The sequence below is a fragment of the Taeniopygia guttata genome, chromosome 22 (genome assembly GCF_048771995.1).
Source record: "Taeniopygia guttata chromosome 22, bTaeGut7.mat, whole genome shotgun sequence".
Lineage (NCBI taxonomy): Eukaryota > Metazoa > Chordata > Aves > Passeriformes > Estrildidae > Taeniopygia > Taeniopygia guttata.
This window is the reverse complement of record NC_133047.1, coordinates 609,440-633,292: the sequence shown is the minus strand read 5'-3', so window position 1 is coordinate 633,292 and position 23,853 is coordinate 609,440. Positions and strand designations below refer to the sequence as shown.

The window sequence follows — 23,853 nt, the reverse complement described above, 5'->3', positions numbered from 1 at the left end:
AGGCGCTGGCATGGTGTGTTCTCATGTGCTTCCAGCATATTATGAAAAGGTTCTTTCCCTGGAGAGTTGGTGGGGCAGTGAACAGGCTGCGGAGAGAAGGGTCACAGCCCCGAGGCTACCAGAGCTCCAGGAGGATTTGGAACGCGCCCCCAAGGATGCACAGGGTGGGATTGTCGGAGTGTTCGTGCAGGGCCGGGAGTCGGACCTGATGGCTGTGGGCCCTTTCCAGCCCAGGATGTTCCAGGGCTCTGCTGCAGTGTGCAGCGCAGCTTTGGGCAGGGAAGGCCAGCAGAGCCGTGGTGGCCGCAGTCCGCGCTGACACCAGCTCCCTTTGCGGGCGTTTCCTTCGGGACCGCAGCGCTTTTGGTACCTGCGAGGGTTTAGTCCAAAAAAGCGCTGGAAAGACTGAGGCTCTTCCCGCCCCCGTCCGGATCCTGCCGGGCAGTGCCGCTGCCTGTCCCGGGGCGGGCGGGCTCGGGCCGTGCCGGGCTGTGCGGGGCTGTGCGGGGCGGGCTCGGACAGTGCCGGGCTGTGCGGGGTGGGCCGTACCGGGCTGTGCGGGGGGGGCTCGGGCCGTGCCGGGGCGGGCGGGGCGGGCTCGGGCTGTATGAGGCGGACTCGGGCCGTGCGGGGCGGGCTCGGGCCGTGCCGGGGCGGGCGGACGAGCGCACGGCTCCGCCCCGGGGCGGTGCAGCGCAGGCCCCGGCCCGGCTCCATAAGGCCGCGGGGCCGCTGGCCGGACCCAGCGCCCCTCGGGAGGGGTTATGTGGGCAGGGGGTGTCATGGCCCGGGCCTGGAGCTGCCTCTGTCGCCTCCTCCTCTTCCTCATCCTCCTCCTGCCGCCGCCGGCCGCGCCCGGGCAGCCCGCGGGTGAGTGCGCGGGGCGGGCCGGGCCGGGCCGGGCCTGTCGCCCGCACCCCGCTCGGCCCCCCGTTCCCTTTCCCGGACAGCGCCATTCCCCCTTCCCCGTCCCCTCCGAGGGTCGGGCCCCTCCTTGTCCCCCCTCCCCTGCCCTCGAAGGGCCCGGTGGGGCAGAGCCCCCCTCAGCCTGGCCGGAGCGCGGGTCCTGCCCGCTGGCCCCGGGTGCCCCGCGGCGGTCCCCGGTGCCAGCGGAGGGTCTGGGGTGGCAGCACCACCTGTGCTCCTGCTCAGGGATGCTGCGGAGGGTCCGGCGGGACAGCGGGGCTCCGGTGCCGGGACCGTGGGACTCCAGACGGGGAGCTGATCCCGGCAGTGGCCTCGGGTCCCGTCACGCCTGCCCGAGTTCGTGGGTGTCCCGCCGGCTCTTTGCTCCTCCATCCCGCCGTGTGCTCCCGGGAGCTCCCCCGGCTCCTCCCGGAGCGGGAGGCAAAGCCCTGGCACAGCCCCGAGAGGCGCAGGGCTGCCCGGCCTCGGCCATGCAGGAGCCCGGCTGTTGGGCAGAGCCCGGCTGGTGTCCCCAGGGATGTAGAGCAGGACTCGGTGCCACCGTTCTGCGTGCCTCTTAAGCACCTGTTCCCCTGCTGTCCTTAGGGACTGTTTATGCATTGAAATGGTTCTGTTTATGGGCTCTTATGGTGCTGATTCAAGGCTGTATGTAACAGGCTAAAATGTCTCCTCTGTCATTGTTTCCCTCTCCTGAAGGGACACGTGCACCGTGAAAACTTTTGTGTTTGTCATTGAGGCATGGTTTTATAGTCAGGTCTTCCCGCTGAGGAATATATAACTTAATACTGGTGCTTCGTGCTGAGGACGGTGCTTCTGTGGTGCGTGCCTCTCCCTGAGGGATTCTGTGCTGGAATATTTTCCTCTCACTTGCTGTGTTGTTGCTGGAGGGTGTGTGAGCTGTGTGAGGTGAAAGTCAGCTTTGAGAGGTGGTGCAGCACGTTGGGAGCTGCCTGACGGGAGGACAAGGAGCGATGTCTGGAATTATGCATCTCTGAGATGTCAGGTGCTCGTGTTTCCAGTGAGGTGCTTGGTGTTTTGAGGAGTAAGGTTTTAGTTCCTGCCTGAAGGAACGAAACACCGGTGCCAGTTGCTGACAGTGGATGGTAGTGTTCCTCTTTGCCTTTGTAACTCTCTGTCCCAGCTATTAATGCCAAACCTTCCATGAAATGTAATGAACCTCCCTTGCCTGAGTATGAGCATGAAGGTGAGGGTAGAAACCTCCAGCTCTTGGGTTATAATGTAAGTGCTTTTGACACACGTGGGGATGGTAAGTCAGAAGTGGAGTCTTACCAGAAACTATTATCTGAAAGTTCCTGAATGACCATAATCACATAGTGGTGTGTAGACTTAAGGGATTTGTGTGTCTGGCTTTCCCTCTCCTGTTTGTGTCCATAAAAACATTCAAGATTTGGCTATATGAATTAAAAAAAATTCACAGACAGAGACTGCTTTGGTACTTGGTGTCATACACACACCAGGATGTTCTGGCCAGGCTTGGTCACAATTCTTGAAGTGTCTAAATGCTTGGGTTTAAATTTCTGGGGAGATAGGGTGTTTGGTTAAGATAATTCTTTTGTTCAGATCACAGAAAATACAGCACTGCCTCACCCATATTGCAGTAAATCTGGGACAATCATTCAAAGAGTGGGTTTGTGGTGATTTCTTCCATGTGAGAAGGAAAGCAAGGAAGGACATTTTAGTGTAGCCAACGTTGCCTCTTATAACGCCTTGCTTTTGGAAAAAGGAAGTCAGGACCATGACTTTAGAGTTTCTCTATATCCTGATCATTATTATTTCACAAGCTAAAAATCAAAAAAGAGGTAAGAATGTGCATTTCACAGTTCCCTTGGTGGCCAGATGTAAAGCCAGGGAAGTCTCCAAAGAGAAGATTCCCACGGAGTCAGCTGAGAAAGCAGTGCTGACGTCCACAGCTGGTGAGATGGGGAGGAAGTGAGTGGGCTCGGTGTGCTCAGCCCCTGCCCATGGGCACGCTGTGGTGGCTGTAAGGGTCAGTGACCCCCAGGAGGGTTCATCTTGCTGCAGATCGCATAGCTTTACCCTGCTTCTCCTTGTGAGGAGGTTCTGAGGTGCAGGGGCTGTTGTGACAGCACCAGTGGGCACGTGTGACAGTCCTTTTTGTAGAACAAGGGGAGCTGTTGTCTTGCAGACAAATTAGGCTTTAGGAAGGGCAGAAGGAATAGGGAGAGTCTAGACAGGAAACACTTACAGCATAGGTCTGGATTTCAGCAAGGGGTGTAAGAATTTTCTAGGAAACGCTTCTGTGGAAGAGCTCCGTAACCTGATCAACATCCAACATCCCCAGTGAAATACCAAAAGGAACTTCATAAACTGCTCTGGCCAGGTTTAATGTTATACAAATATTCCAGGTGAGCAATACGTCCAGAGGAATTTGCTTCTCTTGCCATAATGGGTCATCTCTTCCTGCCTCCTAAAAGGCACCAGCACAGCAGGAGAACCAGAAGGTCTGAAGACTGAGAGCAGGGGAGGGAGAGATGGAAAGAAAAGTCCCAAGGAGTGGTGCCTGTAGAGGAGCAGCTGGCCAGATGTTCCCAGGTGTTTCAAAGATGAAGCACTACTGAGACAGTCTTTAATGTTTGAGGTATGGGAGGAGCTGGAACTGCTGGCTCCACAGAAAACATTCCTACATGTTACCTCTGTGTTTTGTATAAACCTCTAAGCATTTTTAAGTGGACTTGGATAATATTTGCATAGTGAAAGTGAAGGAGGCTTTTGCTTGCAGTATTCCAAAGAGTAAATCCTACTTCATTTGTGACCTTAGTGCAAAAGCCAAGTGCACCAAAAAAATGCTTTTCTCTACCAGCAGTGGTTCTGTTGTTTTGGAGGACATATGTAAGTAAGCCAGGTCATGGAAGTTTCTCCTCAGACACTGCTTGGCAAACTCCTGTATGATTCTGAAAATAGGATATGGAGAATGCAGATTGAGCTGGCAGCTGGTACCTCCCAGTCAGATGGGATTCAGGCTCCATAAAGACTGGGATAGCAATCCCAGTGATTTGAGCATGAAGAAGTATCTATCAGAAAGGGAAGTCTCTGTGGCTTTGAAAGGGTAGTGCAAAGTGTTCTGCTGAGGTGGGAATAATTTCTGTACAAGTATGAGAGGGTGAAAAATGGGGAGCAGGAGCATGTTGGCAGGAAAGGAAATGAGTGTCAGGGTAGGTTAAATGGCAAGTGAATCAGACATGTGCTGTCTGTTTTGAGTTTAGCCTGTGGAGATCCATAAACACACACAGCACGTGTGCCTTGGTATGTTGTGTCCTGTTGTGGGGCTGTTTTGGATAGGTGTATCTGGCTGGAGAGTGGAGCCAGAACAGCCTGACATGAACAGGCAGAGGTGTAAGGAAATACTGAATATTGATGCTCCTTAGTTGCAGGAAAGGAGAGGCAAGTATGACAGCACGCTGGAAATGTAAAGATGTGGAGCTAGAGAGAAGGGTGTGAATGGTTACCCTCCTCAGGGGCTCAGAGGTGCAGCTTGGAGCACAAGGAGCTGATTGTTGGGGATGGGGGATGCTCAGTGGAGATGCTCCATGTGGAACTGGTCCTGCCTGGCCCTGGGGGGCTGCATGGCTGTGTAATGCTTTTGGCACTTCTGGTGGGCAGTCCCTGCCAAAGTGTGGAGTGACTCGTGCAGCTGACCTCAGCTATTAATTGTAATCAATTGATGATAACCACAGTTAATGAGTTTTGGTATTAGCAGCTGACCTGCTCACATGCTGATGAACTTGTTTTTATGAAATTAGCTTTTGTGGTGTAACAGGCCATAGTCTGAACTTTCCTCTTTTTAGTTTTTTTTCTTCCATTGAAGAGTGGATCTTTGACCTTCTGTTGCTAGGCTTGGGAAGGAGTCCCAGCTTAGGAAGGATGATAATTGAGGGTAAGTGTGAGTGTGGGGGTGGATGTAGCTGTGTGCTGCGATTCTGTAACTGTCCCAATGACCCATGGGCATGCCAAAGTCTAGCAAGATAGGGGTTGCAGTCTGACCTTTGCTGAATGCAGATCTTACCTGTCAGGCACCCCCAGAACACCTGAACAGCCCTAGAGCTTCCCTCAGTGTCTGGAGACTCATTATGGCTGTGATGTGTTCCAGCGATTTTCAAGCTCCCACATGCCGTGGAGCATGCATGGAATTCCTATGGTGGATTTGGGGTGGGGAAGATGAATCACATCTTCCTGGTTGTCTCCAATGCTTGGTAATTAATGGCAGCCTTTAATGAGATAAGATGAGATAAATGTAGTCATGGAAGCAGTTGTGTTCCTCTGATCGGAAACAAAATCTCAGCCCGGAAATGGGTCACCAGCATGCCGTGTCCTCAGCAGTGACGTGGTACGATTAGAAGTCCTGTGACTTGCTGAAAAATGTATTCCAAACTCTACCTGGCCTTTGTAGAAGGAAAATGTGAGAGCAGGGTTGGCTTTCTGCTCAGCTGCACTTGTCCCCTGGGTTGGATTTTTGTAGAACTACTCTGTGCCCTCTTTGAGGGTTGCTGGTGATGTGTGAAATGCTGCACAGGGCACTTGGCATGGAAACAGGTTATTTGGGAAGTGAGGGGCAGTGCCAGGGACATACCTGCTGGCAACTCCCACCCCCATCACCTCCCAAACTGGGGGTGTTGAAGGATGGGAAGGAGGGCAGAAGGTCGGGAGAGAACTGTCAGAGCATTCAGAGACTTGAAAAGTGGCCACTTTTAGTGCTGTTGCTCTAAGAGAATCCTCTTCCCAGAAATCCCTCCCAGTTGTGCTTCATGTGATGATTCACTTACTTGTTTTCTGCGTCCAAACGTGTGGTGTTGCAGCAGTGCCAGGGCTGGCTGTGTGCTGCTGTTTGTGTGACCTGTGCCTCGAGAGCCCGGCCCGAGTGTCCGTCCCCAGCAGCAAGTGCAGCCCTGCAGGAGCTCGGGGCTGGTACCAGTGTGTGGCTGGGCATGACAAAATGGACAGAGGTGATTGCTGCAGTTTGTGCTTTTGGTGGTTCATTCCAGGGAAGGAAGCAGCCCTTTCCTCCCTTGTTTTCAGGCCAGGGAGGTACTGACACTGTGTTCTGTAGCCAGTGAATGTCAGGGGCTGTTTTCAGGAATTTTATCTCTGCTTTTTTAATACCTTTTGTCTACAAACAGCACAGTAATGGAAGTTCTGCTGCAGTCTGTGCCGTGTGTGAGTTCCTGAGAAGCAGTGGGGCTGTGCCTGTGCTCGGGTGACAGAAATGCTGTGTGGCAGCCCAGGACTGTGTGAGGCCTCCTGCCATGGCCACGTGTGCTGTGACAGGAGCGAAGCTGGGAGTGATATGATGGCTTGTTCTTCGGGGATTGTGGTGGGAAGAATGTGGAAGGGACTTGCTTTTCCCTTGGGATGCCTTTTTGAGTGCTCACCCAAGGTGATGATGATGTGTGCCAGCTTGCCAGGGATGGAAAGAGGAGGGGGAGGCATCTGAAGGAGCCTGAATGTCACTGCAGCCTGATGCTTTTTGGGGAGCCCCTAGCATTTAAAGCCTGCCCATTTTCCAGAGGATGGAGCAGGCCTCTCATGAAGGCTTTGAGCTCACAGTGCTGTCCTGCAACTTAGAGAAGCCAAAGTCCCTTTGGAGATGGAGTGTGAGTTTTGGTGTGCTCAGAGGGGCTGGTTTTAGCTGGATGCAGCATCTCAGTCCCACTTGAGAGATTTTGGAGACTCTTGGACACCAAACACTTGCTCACCTGCCCCAGATGTAGTGATTATTTCTGGAGGCAGTGAGGATAACTGTTCCCTTCCCCCTGCCTTTGTTGGGAAGCTCAGACTCCTCTGATGAGCTCATCAATTCCCTTGCCATGAGCCAGGAAAACTATTTCTCTGGATACTGCCTGTGATCTGGCTTGGCCAGCCTCCTGCTTCCTGGGTGAGCAGCTGCGAGCCAGGCACCAGCAGATGCCACCACTGATGGGAAAAGTAATTTGCCTGCACAATGTATTGTTGTTTACATTGTTAATATAAAACAGCTAGCAAAATCTGATAAAGGGAGCTTGGACTGTGGACTTGTTTGGTTGAGGGGATCTGTCTGATGTTGCATATGCAAGTAATATATAAAGGGATCTGTGACAGCTTCTTTGTTGCAGGGATTTGTCTCACCTCAGTTGTTTTGATGAGGCCCTTGGGAGCTCTCTAACAGCATAATGAGGAGTAGCACCAACCTCAGGTCAGGAGTTTGGCTGTACTGTGGCATGGGGAAGGGCCAGGGTGTGAGGCTGAGATGTGCCATGGGGAAGAGCAGGAGCTGCTGGAGCTCCTTGAGAGAGGCTGCACAGGGCAGTTCTGCAGCTTTGCAGCACAGGACTCTTGGTTTGACACTGGGTGTCCTTGACTGAGTCCTTGCTGTGCTGACCTGCCTTAAGTGCTGATTCTGCTGGTGATGAGTGGTGGTGCATGAGATGGGTACTGGTAAGACAGTATTTGGAATGTGAAGATTTCAGTTTGAAGCTTTCTGGAAAAATTGGTGTCTCCTCTGCTGTTTGTGTGTTGTTTTCTCTGGGCCCTTGCAAGGCAATCCAAGTGTGCCTTGCTCTGAGGTTTGCTCTGTGCTCTTCTGTGTGTGGACTTTTCCTGAAGTAGTGTTTTCTTCCTTGTGCTTAATTCTCTTGATTGCTTTGTTCCTTTAGCCACTGTTTCTGTTCTGCTTTCCAGGCTTCCAGGAGATTTCCCTGCTCACTTCCTACGAAGTTGTGACTCCACAGAGATTGGGAAGAGAGCGACGAGAGGCTTCCAACAGCTCCTCCATACAGGTACTGGGCAGTCCAAGACACATCTTCAGTTTAGTGTCTACTTCCAAATAAAGTGACCTGAAATGCCTGTGGGAAGCTGCTGGATTCACCTGGCAGCAGGGAAATACCTGTCCTTGCAGAGGGCATCACCTCTGGCACTGCTGGCAGCTGAGGGACAGGAGTACCTCCCTCCTCCAGAGGTCATGAGTTGCTGCAGTGGATTTTTGATCTGGGTGTGAAACTTGCATCATGTTCAGTAAAATAACTGTGTTGTCCTTTTCTGGCTATGACTTGGAAGTTTTAGAAGGAAAGAACAAGAAAACCACAGTTCTATTTTGAAACCATTTCTTTCATGAGACTTTTCCCCAGTCACGCAGGAAGGGATGCTAGGTTCTTGAGGCAGGGACAATTATAAAAGAAATTTCAGGCTCATCCACCTTTGTTGGTTTCAAAGACTTTTATTCATTAACCTTAGTAAAATGCACCTTTCTTTATATTCAGGACAAGTTGTCATATTCTATTGAAATTGAGGGAAAAGAATACACCATTCATCTAGAAAAAAACAAGTAAGTGATTAACTTCTTTAAATTATTAAATTGCTCAAACTGTTGTGTCCAGATGACAAGCTGGCACGTACCACATGAGTTTTGAATCCTGGGGTTCTCTGTGGGAAGTGCAGGTACATCTCAGCTCTGCAAAAAGGGAAGAGGTTGAGTCATAGTGTCCTGGCCATCAGCCAGAGATGTTTTGTGATTCCTGCAGCCCTGGGGAACCCCCTTCAGAGCAGGAAGCTGCAGATTAATCTGAGGAGACCCAGGGAATCTACAACTCTTTCTATTCACAACTAAAAATAAACGAGCTGAACTGTATTTCAAGTAAATATTTTCACTTTTGTCTGGATCTTGTTTATTGTTTTAGTTTTGTGTTTTTTCCTGTCTCAGTAGCACAAGGACACTAATAAATGAGGAAATTGGCTCTCCAAGGTCTGAACACTGAGACCTCACAGCTGATACAGACTCTGTCTGTCTGGAGTTTAAGGGTCACTAGCAGCACCAGCACATGGTCATTTACCAGGCCATTGCTGGCCACACTGCCTTGTGATAAAGGCACAATTGTGCAAGCCCGTGGGGACTCCAGCTGCCACTTGCCAAGGCCCTGACCCTCAGAGACGTGGGAATTTAGCTGCTCCACATCAATGGAATTACCAGGATGGTGCAGCAGTCGTAATCATGGGAGACTTTTCCAATGCACTTCCTCCTCAGTATGGGGAGGAGAAGGCATATGCAGCAGACTGAGGGCTAGATTTTTATTTTTTTTTCTGCTTGGAAACAGGCTTTTAGCACAATTTAATGGGTTTTCCTGCTTGTTCTACTCTCTGAGGTGAGGTGGTTAGTTTGATTTCATTAGCAGTTCTACCATTCTGCTCTCTTGAATTTTGCTGTGAAAATATGCTATTTCTTTGTTAATTTTAGAGTGTTTTCCTTATTTAATTGCAATTTACCCATATTGATTAGGACTCCATTCCAATGTCACAGTCATTCCATGAAATTCCTCTTGTATTCCTTGTCCCCTTTCATTGCAGAGAACTGCTGCCCAAAGATTTCACAGTTTATACCTATGACAAGGAGGGAAAATTGCAATTGGAATATCCAGATGTCCAGGTAGGATTTCTTCTATTCATACCCTCCCCGAGGGTGACTGGAACAGTGCATCTGTGGGATAGGGAGTCAGGATTACAAAAGGGTAGTTGTATTTTCTGCTGGGCTCCCTTCAGTACCCACTGCCCTCTTCCTGGAGAGAGTCCTTGATTTTGGATGAGGCTCTAACCTGTGAAAGACCTGTATTTTCTGATGTGGAGGTGGCTGCTGTCTCATTAGAAGCTGCTACTCTCTACAAGGCTACTCTCTGAGAGTGCTGCTCTCAGCTCTTGGTGTCACCACTGGGGTGCTGCTGTCCTTGTCCCACAGCCCAGTGCAGGGCTGGTGTCACTTCTGGCCTTTGCCTGCCTTCCTCCAAGGCCTGGAGCTCACACTGGCTGCTCTGGGGGCTGAACAGGCAGCTTTGCTTTTGCTTTTGCACACAATGAGCTTCCAGACTGGTCCCTGAGGCACTGTGAGCTGTGGGCCATCCATTCAGCAGGGCTGGCTGTTAGGAACCAACAACTCCTCAGGGTGGGCTGCTCTGCATGTCCTGAGCTGTTGCAAGGGATGGACCAAGGCTGAGGGACCTTTGAGAGGGATGTGATCTGAGTAGTGCTGGAGTTACTCCACAGAAAGCATGTTTGCAGCCCTCACGCTGTACAAGCCTGACGTGTTGCCTTTGGAAATGTAGAATTGAAAGCAGGTTGTGTGATACAAAATGCAAGAGACCTTTCCTAATGGTTTCACTCTTAGGGATCAGTGTTGTTCCTTTGAAAGGGAAGTATTAGTCATACGTGATTCATAGGATCTTGTTCTTGAAAATAGAGCACCTGAGTCAAATTACTATTTGCTTCCTAGTTAAAAGGATTGGTTAGAGGAAAAGTGCTTCTTCAGCATTAGGTCACAGAAGTCACGCTGGCCCTGAACAATTAACACAAGCCCTCTGTGCTTTCTGCATTCCTTGCTGAGTACAGGGGAGAGAATCTGTATTATAGACCCCTATATCAATGTCTAAAGATGCCCTTGCCAGAGTAAGGGGAGTGTGTTTGCCCCATGTTACCTCCTGTCTAGTTTCCAGAATTGGGGTGTCCAGAGTACGCAGTGGGAACACCCTGTGTGTGTCAGGGCTGCACTGTGCAGCCAGAGAGCTCTGGCAGCACAGCTCTGCCTGGGGTGCACAGCAGCTGCTGTCCCTCCTCCTGCTGCAGAGAAGTGACAGACAAGCCAGAACTTTCTGCCAGAAGCCTGAAGAGTAATTTGGCCCAAATCTGGTGGGAGAGGCTGGTCTGAAATATTTGAGGCAGGGTGGAGGACAGAACAGGACAGGGATAGCCTAGGTCAAGTCAAGAAATCCAGCTGTGGTAAATTTAACTGAATCCATTTTGAGTTCTTGAGTTGTAATCACTGCTGGTCAGTGGCAGACCAGAGTGATTACACCCTGGGTGTGCAGGCACGCCAGAAACCCGTGTATAATGCACCTTGTTTTCCTGCCCAGGATCACTGCCATTATCAGGGATTCGTGGAGGGGACCCTGGATTCCCTGGTGGCCGTCAGCACTTGCTCCGGGCTCAGGTAGCACAACTCCTCCTTTGTGTCCCTGCTGTCACATTGTGGCTGCTGAACCCAAAACCCAGTTCTACTGGTTTTGACTGTGCCTCAGCCAGCCAGGGAGTCACTAGCTGCACTGAGCTGCCTTGGTGCTGTTGTCCTGGGGCATCTTTTATTCAAGGAGTTCACAGATATTTGAAGTACCATCAAATAAGTTATTACTGCAGTTTGTTACCGGAATGAAGTAAGTTGGTTTTGATGCACATTTGGCTTATTTTTTAACTTGCACTGATAGTCATGACAACTGTACCTATGGAATGTTGAACATTAGTCTCCAAAATTCACAAAATTGGCCCTAAACCTTATGCACATCAAGTCTGATGGAATTGTTTTCTACTTTGGGCTAATTGCCATATATTGTGTGCCATTGATTTTTTGCAGGGCCATGTTGGGCACCAGAGTGGAAATAGTGTATTTGAACTCAAACATTTCTGTTTTAAGACCTGTGATGTAATTCCTGGGTCATTGCAGGGCCTTACAGATGTATTTAATGTCCTGCATTTGTAAGGCCCTGCTCAGTGAAAGGCTGCTGCCAGGCCTGGAGTGAAGTATGCTGGTTCACAAGAGCTGAGGTATAGGCAGGCTTTGGTTATCCAGGAATAACTGTTCCTTTGTTTAGCTGTAAAAATTCTGAGTTACTGTCCTCTGTGCTCTATGCCAGTTGTCTTACACACTACCTTATTTTAGGGGTTTGGTGACAATAGGGAATATCACCTATGGGATTGAGCCCATGGATCCCTCTTCTGGCTCTAAACACATTTTATATCGACTGGATAATGTGAAGAAAGAGCCCACAGCGTGTGGAGTAACTGCTGAAGGCCAGGAAGGGGAACATGCGGAGGCAAATCTCCATCCCAGTATGACCCAGCTGCTGCGGGTAAGTCCTCCCCAGTCCCACATAAGGGGTCTTGTGAGTTGTGTGGAAGCAGCTTATCAGATTTCCTGGGACTTAGCACATACCTAAAGGTTTATGATTTGGGGGGTTTGCACTACAGGACAACTCAGTTTCTTCCCCAGAGCAGCCACAGTCTCCTCCTGCTTCTGCACATGGCAGTGAGGATGAGGCAGCTGATGAGAATCTTCCTAAGCTTTTTTGGGAGACTTCTAAGAGCCAGAGCATGACCCCCATGGAGAGGCTTGTTAACAAAGTCCTGCATCAGGAGCCAGGAGAACACTGTCATGTTTATTCCATCCTCCTCACCATCACAGAGTTTGGTGTGAAGTCCCCCTTGTCCTTCAAGGACTGTCTGTACAGGAACAAGATTGAAATGAAAGCAGGAGAATGAAAAATGTGTTTCACATCAAGATCATTGGTATTTGCTTGTAGAATCTTTCTGACTCTTTATCAAAAGTGTGGTGACTTTCCAAGGCAACCTGTGCAGAGGTCCCTTGCTTTTGAAACAATGGAGGTCTTTGTGCAGCTGAGTTTTAGTGTAAAACACAGAGACTCTCATTGCATTGGATTACACTGCTTGGGTTTGGCACAGTGTGCTTTGGGTGTGTCTCAAACCACTGGTGGTATCAAGTGAAATATGACAATGTTATGAGGGTTTTTTTTTGTTTGTTTACACTTGAATGAATAAATCTGAAGTTGTCTAAAATATTTTTTTCCCCAGAGAAAGAGGGCGGTCCTGCACCAGACAAGATATGTGGAGCTGTTCATAGTCGTGGATAAAGAAAAGGTGGGAATTCTGTGTGGCTTTCCTTTATTTTTTGTCCTCAGGAGAGGGCCTGGAAAGCCCTTAGGTTTCATTACTCCCAAATGGATTGTTGAAAAATACATGATAACTTACCCAAGTTGTACAAATATGCTACCCTGGAAATGGATAAATGTGTGCAGTGCAATCCTCCACAGAAAAGAAGTCAGCCATCAGACAGGGAGAGGTTCTATTAGCAAGGTATCTCCTAATGTAAGGAAAGCACGTGGTAAAAACTGCATTTGCTGTTGTCTTTGGAATGCTGAGCAGTAGCAGTGAAGATGTTGTTGTCTTGGTTAGCATCTTCTTGGAGATTTGGAGCCAGGCAAAAATGTTTTGTTCCTTTTTCTGACTGTTGTCTCTCTCTTCTCTTCATGGAGCTAAGTTTCTTTGTCTTGCAGTTTGAAGATTTTGGGAAGAGTGAAACAGAAGTAAGAGAACACATGGTGCAGCTGGCAAACTTCCTTGACAGTGTGAGTAGGAGGGATGCTGTGTGCTGCAGCCCCTCTGCCTTTTGGAAATGTCTGCCTTGGGGTCTCTTCTGGTACCACTTTGGGGAATGCATCCCCATGGAAGCTTTTCCTTCTCTAAATTCATCTGCACTAATCCACCTTGAGAATTAGTTTAGGAAACTCTTCCAACCTGTGCTACATCCACTGAGTGACAGGACAGATTGTTGCAATTATTGCAATTCTCATGTCTGTAAATTATTGTAATTCTTGTGTCTTGTGTGTAAAAGTTAGGGAAAAAGCATATCTGTAACTCCACTATTTCACATGATATTTGGCAGAATTGAGACTTTTGTTTTTCTGTATGGTATTGTCTTAAATGTAGCCAGTGTGGCATTTAAGCATTGATCCTGGAGCTAACAGAGGTCTGAATCACAGGGAAAATGCCTTCTGGTGGTTCCAGTTGTGTACTAGTTGTGAAAAAAAATTCAAACCCACACAGAAAAGATGGATGCTTGCAATAAGGTCTGTAACACCAGGCCACTTATTTTTGTCTGAAGATATTAATGGAGATTTCTCCTCCCTTTCTCCCCAGATGTATGTTATGTTGAACATCCGCATCGTGCTGGTTGGCCTGGAGATCTGGAAGCACGAGAACATCATCAGCACGGATGGGGGGGCCGGGGATGTGCTGGCCAATTTCGTGCAGTGGCGAGAGAAGAACCTCGTCCTGCGGCGGAGGCACGACAGCGCCCAGTTTGTCCTGTGAGTGCCAGCTCCTTCCCTCTGCTCCCAGCAAGTTCACTCTGTGCCTGCCCAGCCCAGCTGTATGTGCTCTTCATATGCAGAGGGATGGTGTGGAAGAGGCTTTCTATGTAAACACTTGGCTTAAATAACAGAGTAAAGGAGTCTTGAGCAGACAGCAGAAGGTTGACTGGTGCCATTTGTGCTTGCAGTCAGTAGCAGCGCTCCTGTGTCAGCCTGGGAAAGCTGGAGCAGCAGGATTTGTGCCCCACAGGCAGGAGTGGTGTGCTGATACAGACTCTGTGTGTGTCTGTACAGACAGATGATGGTCTTTCCTTTCTCTTCACGACTGCAGGAAGAAGGGCTTTGGTGGCACAGCTGGAATGGCCTATGTGGGAACAGTGTGCTCCAAGAGCCATGCAGGAGGCATTAACGTGGTGAGATTTCTTTAGTGATCTCTGAATGTGATTGAGGTCAGAGTTTGCACTCTTAAAGTCTTCCTGGAAGCACAGTCTTTCATAACAAAGCTGAAGTGGCTCAGTGGGGCTCTTATGTTGTCCCCAATGATTTCTGACACTTCCAGGGTATCTGGATCACAACTTCTCTGTAGTCTTCTGCTCAGCTTCTCCTCTGCTCAGTGTACAGTACTCATGCAAAAGGATTTCTCAAGGAGGATTTCTCTGTGTCATTTTAAGCATCTCTGTCTCAAAAGTATGTGGGAGCTATAGGTGTTCTCAAATCTGTCCTGTGCTGTCTGACCTGCAGCTGTGACCTCCCTGAGCAGTGCTGGTTCACTGTGTGTTTTATATGGAACTGCAGAGCCTTAATGAACCAAGCTGCTGGTGTCAGATAACTCGCAATCCCAGAAATCTGGCTTCTTTGGACCAGTGACAGAAGTGCTGGAATTTGCACATTTCAGGAGAATTGGGCTGGTGTGGAGAGTTCTAGTTTTTGTGTTAATGTTACAGCTGCTCAGGGAAGTGGAGGTTGTTGGGTAGTGTCCCATACGGGTTTCTCTGAGGGCTCTTACCGCTGAGACAAATTCCATGCACTTGGTTGGAAATCTGGCCCTGTTGGTCTGAGAATCCTGATAACGCACGGACAGAATGGCAGAAGGGTCTCCTCAGCATAGAAGTAAACATTGACTTTGTCAGTATAAGTTCTGTGCTGACTGCCCTCTGTGTTACTCCTGTGCAGTTTGGAAGGATCAGCATCCAGATGTTTGCATCCATCATGGCTCACGAGCTTGGCCATAACCTGGGGATGAACCACGATGACGAACGAGTCTGTCACTGTGGGGCAAGCAGCTGCATTATGAGCTCTGGAGCATCGTAAGTAGCTGACCAAGGGAGGGCAAAGAAGGCTCAACATGTCCTATCCATGTGCTTTGTTTTTATGGATTATTTTCATCTTCAAATGCCCCTTGCAAAGAGTCGTGCTGTGCTTGTAATGGGGAAAGCAAATTGTTCTGCAAACACAGGGAGTACTGGCTTGGCGTGCTGTAAAGCTCAGCTCATTTTCTCCATTGCAGGGGATCGAGGAACTTCAGCAGTTGCAGTGCAGAAGACTTTGAGAAGCTGACACTCAACAAAGGTGGGAGCTGCCTGCTCAATGTCCCAAAGCCTGATGAGACCTACAGCGTCCCGTACTGTGGGAACAAGCTGGTGGATGCTGGGGAGGAGTGTGACTGTGGCTCACCAAAGGTTTGTAGCTGTGTGTTTTCCCCACAGTGCCAGGGCAGTCTTGTGTCCCCTGCTCAGAGGGGACTGTTTGTGAGAGAGGGGAAGATTTTGTGACATTCACAGCCCTTGTGTCCTCAGGAATGTGAAAGTGATCCGTGCTGCGAGCCAGGAACTTGCAGGCTCCGATCCGGTGCTGAATGTGCTTATGGTGACTGCTGCAAAAACTGCCAGGTAGGAGACTGTGGTGGTGTTGGGGAGGTGAGAATAGGAGAACATTGGCTTAGTCATTGCATCTGTGAGAGGGAGTTGTCCTGTGTGTCCAAGGGCTTCAGACCAGAATTCAGATCAGTCCCTTGTTTGGGGCATACCGTGGGTCAGGTGCAGCGCCAGTCTCTGCTGTGAGGTTCCTGTTTTCTGATGCAGTTTTCCCTCCCCTCTCTCCTCAGCTCCTTCCTGGAGGCACAGAGTGCCAGTCTCTGCTGTGAGGCTCCTGTTTTCTGATGCAGTTTTCCCTCCCCTCTCTCCTCAGCTCCTTCCTGGAGGCACGGAGTGTCGGGCCAGCACCAACGAGTGTGACCTCCCGGAGTACTGCAATGGCAGCTCCCAGTTCTGCCAGCCAGACTTCACGGTGCAGAACGGGCACCCCTGCCACAACCAGGAGGCCTACTGCTACAACGGCGTGTGCCAGTACTACGATGCTCAGTGCCAGGACATCTTTGGCTCCAGTAAGGAAGGGCACAGTGTTGCAGTCTAAGAGATGTAACTAAAGAATACACTAAGTTTATTTGCTTGTCGCTAACAGAGACCAGCTGGCTTTGGCAGAGTATTTGAAGCAGTGGTAGTAATGGCTTAGCATCATGGTCATGCATTCTTCCTGTGTTACACTTAGTTCTGTGTTGGACATAATTTTGTTGCACTTACCATTTCTGGTACAGTGGGGTTTCTGCTCTGTAAAGAAAACTCAAATGCTATAATTGACTCAGGTGAAGTAACTATTTTTCTCCGTTTTTAAACTTGCAACTTTGTAATCCTGACGTTTTAACCTCTTTTGTGTTTTGACCAAGTTCCTAAACTTGCTGCTGCGTGGCAAATACTTATTGTAGCAGGGCAGTTGCTGGGGGTACAGGAGATCCTGTATGAGATGTTTCTGTGCCTGGATAACGTGGCTCCTCTCTGGGGATGGGCTGTTGTTTGCAGAAGCCAAAGCAGCCCCAAACATTTGCTTTGCTGAAGTGAATTCCAAGGGGGACAGATTTGGCAACTGTGGTTTCCATGGCCATGACTACAAGAAATGTTCCAGCTGGTGAGTTGAGCCCAGTGCGTTGGGAAGTTCTGAAATACATGGCTGGGAATCTGTATTTGGGTGCTGTGGTGTCAGTTTGGGATGTTTTAGGGGGTGCACAGGGGAGGGATGCAGGGCTGTGCTAAGGAGAGCATGTTCCACATCTCCTGTCAAGGATTGTGCTTTCCCTAAGTGTTCACATATGGGAAGATGAAAAGCAAATCATCATGTTTTCCTTAATGTAGAGATTCCAACAGCTTACAGAAAGAAGGGATAAACTACTCTTGCAGCACTGGAATGAAGCCCAGTTCAGTTTTATTTGTCAAGTTGCCTCAATTTTGTTTTCAAGTAGCATCTTCCAGTAGAAAGGAAAGATCGTACCAAACACATGGTAGTCTGGTTCTCAGAATAAATTCAAGTGTCACTACAGCGTTCCTGTGTTGCTGTTGTAGGAATGCCATGTGTGGGAAGCTGCAGTGTGAAAATGTGAAAGCCATGCCTGTGTTTGGAATCAAGCCTGCTATTATCCAGACTCCCATCAGAGGCACCACATGCTGGGGGGTGGATTTCCAGCTGGGCTCTGATGTTCCAGACCCAGGAATGGTGAATGAAGGCACCAAGTGTGGTTATGGAAAGGTAATTAAAAATTTTAAAATTATATCCTAATGTAATAATTTGGGGCATTCATGGGAATAAAATTTTCAGCTGCACTGTTTAATAAATAGTTATGACCATTATTTTTGGATGCCTGTAGTTAATGTGAAACTAAATTGATTTCCCCCCACTGCCCAGTACTGCACTGCACTGCAGTACTTTTATGTACTTTTAATGAGTACCTTTAATGAGCCTTTCATTTGTAGGTGAAGTGAAAGGAATTGAGTTTGTTGAGAGCCAGAATCTTTGCTCTGTCAGTGAGCAGAAGAGCCAGGCCCACACAAATGCCTCGAAGACAACTTTCAATTAAAATCCAACTAAACTGAAGAGTGCAGAAGCTTAGCCCTAGCAGAGGAATGTGCATTCCACATGTCCTTACTGGGCACAATTTAATTGCTGTTCCTTTACATTCAGACTGGAGACAAAAGGCTCCAGTGCCAGCTCAGCCCCATGCTGAGAGGCCTTTTGTGGAATAGAGTTTCTGCAGAGTTTGGAATTATCAGTGAGAGTGTTTGAGGCTTTGTGGCAGCAAGCAGTGTGGCTGTGGGCTAGGACCAGGCATCTGGGCAGGCAAGGGGGGCACTGAAATGCCATCATCCCTCATCTGTGTGCATCTCTATTCCCCAGATCTGCAGGCACTTCCAGTGTGTGAGTGCCTCTGTCCTGAACTACGACTGTGACGTGGAGAAGCAGTGCCACGGGCATGGGGTAAGCAGGGAAGAGAGGCAGCAAGTTTTAAAATGCTGATTCATGACTTTATTTTTCTGTTTTTAGAAACTGTAAAACTCTCTATAAAATGCCTTTAGGCAAGAGAACCTGTAGCAGTGTCAAAAAAATCTTTGACAAAACTCTCTGCCAGGCAAGCATTCCCAATTCCAGTATTACTAATGAAATTTGACTCTGCATCTCACAAAGGAAAAAAAAAAAAAAACCAAACAAGCAAAAGCCATGGTGTGTAAGCTGTTGGGATTGCTAATCCTTGGAAACTCTTCCTGAACAGTGCTCTGTGTGCTCAGTCATGTGAAATCTTGGGATGCCTGGCCAAGGACTGTTTGGAATTGGCTAAGGAATTACTGGGTAAAATTCTCCAGGCTGAGCAGTAAGAACAAGTCATGGCTGCTGCAAGCAGATTTAAATGCACACAAATAGAAGTTATTGAGTATTTGTGTTTTGGAATACAGGTGTGCAACAACAACAGGAACTGCCACTGTGAAGCCGGCTGGGCCCCTCCTTTCTGTGACTCCAAAGGCTATGGGGGCAGCGTGGACAGTGGCCCTCCATACAATGGCAAGTGGCTGTGAGGGCTGGGGCTGGCTGGGGCTGGGTGCTCCAGGGCAGCCCACGTGTTGGTGAGCTTTGGTGCACGCCTCTGCGCTGGGTTTCACTCATTTTCTCCTGTCTCGGGATGCTGGGGTAGGGATCTGGACTGGTTTAGTTCAGGTGATTTCTGCTACCTTGGAACAAAGATCCTCTTTGTATCCAGGCTGGGAAGGGAAGCCCCAGTGAAGGGAAGTATGATTCCTGCACAAGGGAAAGCAAACTGGCACAGCTAGGAAGCTTGCTGTACTCACTGAGGGTTTGAAGGTGAAATAGGAAGTCAGAGCAAAGCTCTGATTTGGAGAAAACTTATGCTGTTTCCATGTGGAGTTTATAAAGATGGGCTGCACGAATGATCTTGAACACTGTTTTTCATAAGCTGGTGTGGGTTTGGGAAAGCTAGGAATTCTGATGCAATAACAGGAGAAGCACACTGGAGCTCGGGCAGATCCCTCAAATCATCAGACAGAAAAAGGGAAAGGCTGTTTAAGTACAGCCTGCAGGGGAGAAATTGCTGCATATAAAAATGTCAGGATTAAGAACCCAAGTTCTTTGTTTACAGCAAACAGGGGCTGGACAAGAGGTAGATTTAACATCAGACCAAAAGGCAAAAGCTCAGTCTTCCTCTCTCATAAGATCTTTAGTAATGAAACATTACAGTCATGAAAAACGACGACTGGTCTCCTAATTTAATGTGCTACTGCAGCCCAGGGTATCAGCTCTAAAAGATAAACAAAAAGGATCTATTTGGGCATCTATCTTACTGGATTCTTTTGGGTTTTTTTTCTATGAAAAATGGCAAGCAGTTACAGGCGCATTGCTACCTAATGCTCTTTGCTGTTATGAGTGCACCATGTAAGGCTAATTTCATCTCCGTGGCTCTGTGCCCTCAGATAAAGACACCTCACTGCGCAATGGGCTGCTGGTGTTCTTCTTCCTGGTGCTCCCCCTGCTCGTGGCTGCTGCTCTGGCCTTTGCAAAGAGGGACAGGCTGAAGCGGAGCTGCAGGAGGCTGATGTCCCACTGCCACTCGTGAGTGCCTTCTCCTCTGCCCTGGAACAATCCATGGTGTTTGTTTACACCAGCCAATGCCAAAGTGTGGAGGCATATCCCAGGCCCAGGATGTCAGGTGAAGGCCCCTGCATCCAGTGACACAGGTAGCTTGCCTCTGGCGGTGACAGAAAAGATAAATCCATCCCAAATCAAGAGAGCAGAGAGTTTTCTCTTTATTGTTATGTTTGTTCTTGTGCATTGCTGATAGGGATTTATACTTTGGGTCCCATTTTTTTATAGAGGGGCAAAGGGAAGCTGCCAGAGTCTTGAACAGAAGAAGGGTTGTTGCTGTTTATTACATTAGTGTAAATATTATCTTTCTCACACTAGATACGTGCTAAGGCAGTATAAATCCAGCTCAGGTTCACAGTGCCTGGGCTCACAGCCTGCACAGTCACTGTGTCTGGGTTATGTGCTCACACAGTCCATATCCATTGGATTTCAGGTCACTTCAGTCACCTCCTCCTCGGCCAGACACTGAACCCAGGGACTACCAGCAGAGAGGCTTCTCCCGTGGCATGCCTTATCCTCCGAGAGCTGTACCCATGGTAGGAATCAGCTACTTTCCCTTACTCTATTTGTTACTCAACCAAAGAGATTAAGGCAGTTGCTCTAACTTTTGCCCTAATAAGAGCTTTAAAGTTACTTCTTAATTTCTGAAAGTTATGTTTCTCCTTGATAAAAAGCAGAGAGAATATTTGTTTCCTGGCGGTTGGGGGGGGTGGGGGGGAGCCTCCTCAGTTTCCCAGTTTAAGCATTGTCCCAGGCTGTGCTTAGTTTACCTGCTTTGCTGCTCTCTTTTCCTCATGACAGATGCCCAGCCCATGTTAGAATCCCTCCCTTGTCAGAGCAGTTGTCCTCTGAGTGCCACAGCCAGCCAGGGCACACTCCCAGAGCAAACCAAGTGCTGTTGTGATCAGCCTTTCTGTGTTTTCCAAAATCCAACTTCTTCCTACTGAGTTTCTCAGAGGAAAGAGCACCTCTGACATCGCAAGTGTTCTTGAACACCACTTATTTAGTGACACAAATATTTTGGTACCCTATGTGCAATCGGTCAGCATTCTCTTTGTATTTTCTTTGCAGGATGTGCATCCAAACACCTTTCCTGTCCCAGCTTACCCAGTTAACCAGCACCCTCAGCAGGCTTTCCACCAGCCCTACTACTCCCCACCGCAGTACCCGGTGCAGCAGCCGCAGAGGGTGCCCAGCAGGTCAGTGCAGTTACTGCAGATGCCCACTGGCAGTGGTACTGATGGGATTTCTTGTCCTGGCCATCACTCCTGGGAGCCCTGGGGTGTTCCACCACATGTTGTGTGTGAGTGGGGCTGACTTTTCACTGGCAGAAGTTTTTCCTTCACCCTGGAAGGCAGCACATTCATCCTGGGCTGTCACGGCTGCGTGGTGATGAATGAGGCTCAGAGCACTGCTGTGCAGGCAGATTAGCCCAGCAGGTGGATGAAAGGTCTGTTAAAATAGTCAGTTTAAAAGCAAATTATTCACAAATCTGTCATTGTGCTGATTTGTGAACGTTATGGCCAAGTGCAAAACCATTTCTCTTAACTTGGAGCAGAAAGTTCTCCTGTATTTTTCATCTTACTTTTGAACGGAGGTTGTGAGATGCAGTGCTGTACTGTGCCACACAGGAAGGGCCAGGGGCTGAGTGGGAGCATCCTAATGTAGCTCATGTTGGTGGGGGCCTTCAGAGAATTTTGGGAGAAAAGGGGAGTTTCAACAGATGGCGGTTCCCAGAGGATCTCCGGCCATTGAAGGCGCACTCTGAGTGTGGCGTGTTCAGAAGGAGTCGTGGTGTGGAGCCCGGGGTGGGCAGTGGTGTGGAGCCCGGGGTGGGGCAGTGGTGTGGAGCCCGGGGTGGGGCAGTGGTGTGGAGCCCGGGGTGGGGCAGTGGTGTGGAGGCCGGGGTGGGGCAGTGGTGTGGTTGGGCATTGGGTGTGAGGCTGTGGACTGAGTTTTCCTCCTCTGTCCCTTGCAGGCCCCCGCCCCCGCAGCAGAAGGTTGTACCTCAGGGAGCGCCGCCAGCACAGCAGAAATGTTTACCTCAGGGACAGTACTTCCCTTCCCGACCGGCACCTTTGCCTCCCAAATAGCTTTCAGCTTCCTCGGGGCCTTCGTGCGAGCCGACCTGTTGGCTGCCACAGCTGAAATTGCAGTTCCCCTTCTGGCATCCCGTGGGACAGGGCAAACGAGAGATCCCAGCCAGGAATGTAGAACTTTACACTCGATAAATACCTCGACCAAAGCTCCAGGGACTGAAACACCCAGCCCGTCCCTCGCTCTGTCCAAGCTTTGCCGTTGCAGCCAGGCTGGCAGCAGGAGTGCAGCAGCCTGCAGGGAAATAGTCCTGAAATCCAGCATGTGGGTTTGGGTTTCCCCACTTCTGCCATGAGCCCTGGTAAGGAAATTGTCCAATTTGTTGTTGTCTCTCTGACTGTGCAGTGAGGAATTGGAGTAACCCGTTTTGCAAAGCAAGGAGAGCTGGTCAGTTAATTTACAGTTACTCTGCATGGACTGGAAAGTGTTTCCCATGTACACCTTAATGGCATAAATGGAAATGAGGTCCCAGAGGACTTTTTCAGGAAGAGAGATAGATTTTAAACATGTTTATGCATGTGTATATGTTTATAGATGCATAATAATGCACTTAAATTCTTAACTCCATGCTGACTGACAATAAGCTGTGCTATAGGGGCACTGAGTTTAATGCTTTTTAATTAGAGAGTGGCTAAACGAGACTCCTGTACTAATTCCCACTAATACATGAATGGGCAGTGAAGATAAAGGTACGAGAAGACAGAGCCAATTCTGGTTTTAAAAAATGGGGGGTGCTGTTAGGTTTTAATTCAGGTCTAAAGACAGCAGCAATCCCTGCAGAACACTGGGAAGTGTCTCTGCCTGGACTACCAGAGCTTCTCTGAGCACTTTAAATGGGAGCCTGGTGATTGATGCACCCTGTCTTTAAGAGCCAAGCCCTTGTAGTGTCAGTCAGGATGCTTCTGGGCTACTGTGTGTCAGACTAGACTGCCCTCTGCTCCTGTACCATGGGCTAGACTGGATTTTGGAACTCCTCCTGAGCAGAGGTGCTCAGCATCCACTGTGCTGGGAGAGAGAGCTGTAGATCCTGATCCAGTGGTGCTGTGGGGAGAAGCTGGATGTCATGGTCACAAATAGAAATCTGTTGCACAACTTGCTAAAAGTGAAGTTCTATTGCACAAACTTGCTAAAAGCGAGATAAGTGCTGAAGAGCGTGCTGGGCTGTTCCACTCTGTGCTCGATACAAGCACAGCTCAATCTGCAAAATCCCCCTAATATTGCCAAAAAATAATATTTTCCTCTGTATATACATACATAAATATATATATAGTGTGTGCAGTAATAAAATACTTGAACTCCTGTGGTTTCCCATAAACTTAGATTAAGATTTATAACACTATTAAAATCTGTAAAATGTCACCTAGAATTTCACCAACTGTACTGGTGGGGGGAGGTCTCCTCTTTGTTCCAAGATAATCAATTACTTCCTAATTGTGTTTCTGTGTCCTGCTCTGCCTGAGCAGGCTGTCTGTCCGTCTGTCACAATGAGCTCTGCAGCTGGATGCAGCCCATCTCCAGCCCTGGTCAGAGGGTGGGGAAAGAGGAGGGGATCCAGGGAATGAAGTCATCCAGAGAGATGTACTTAACTGTGTGTGTGAGCTAAACTATGCTGAAAATGGTGCCTTCACTAGACAAAGAGTTTTTGTACTCCCGGCGTGCGCGTTGGAATGGCCGCAGTGCAGAGGGTGGGGACATGTGTTTGAGAAGCAGTCCTGTGGACAGGAAATGGCTCCAGTTTTTGGTGTTGAATACTGAAGATGACTACTGACTTTCTTTTGTGAAGTGTATGGATACCTGTCCTGGGCAGGTCGGGAGCCGTGTCCACCTCTGCAGCCGGCCCCGTGCTGGTCTCTGGCCCAAGGGCTGTTCCTGGCCCCTTTGTACAGACCCAACAAGCAATAAAGATGCCAGTTTTGTACAA

General features: G+C 49.0%; 1 protein-coding gene across 2 annotated transcripts; it reads left to right on the top strand.

Annotated features, from left to right (window-relative positions):
• The first annotated feature begins 641 nt into the window (after positions 1 to 641).
• LOC100225139 (disintegrin and metalloproteinase domain-containing protein 9) lies at positions 642 to 23,853 on the top strand. Of its 2 annotated transcripts, none has more exons than XM_030289746.4 (22): positions 642 to 870; positions 7,621 to 7,718; positions 8,199 to 8,263; positions 9,280 to 9,358; positions 10,833 to 10,909; positions 11,633 to 11,822; positions 12,562 to 12,627; positions 13,044 to 13,115; positions 13,687 to 13,856; positions 14,191 to 14,272; positions 15,033 to 15,166; positions 15,367 to 15,538; positions 15,656 to 15,748; positions 16,047 to 16,242; positions 16,715 to 16,820; positions 17,252 to 17,435; positions 18,081 to 18,161; positions 18,635 to 18,740; positions 19,664 to 19,802; positions 20,269 to 20,371; positions 20,907 to 21,034; positions 21,814 to 23,853. In XM_030289746.4, exons 1-22 carry the CDS (start codon positions 765 to 767, stop codon positions 21,926 to 21,928), a joined length of 2,562 nt encoding a protein of 853 aa, XP_030145606.2. In that variant the 5' UTR covers positions 642 to 764; the 3' UTR covers positions 21,929 to 23,853. The 2 variants fall into 2 exon arrangements, with proteins under 2 accessions (XP_030145606.2, XP_072773716.1); XM_072917615.1 differs by lacking the exon at positions 642 to 870 and adding an exon at positions 7,049 to 7,135.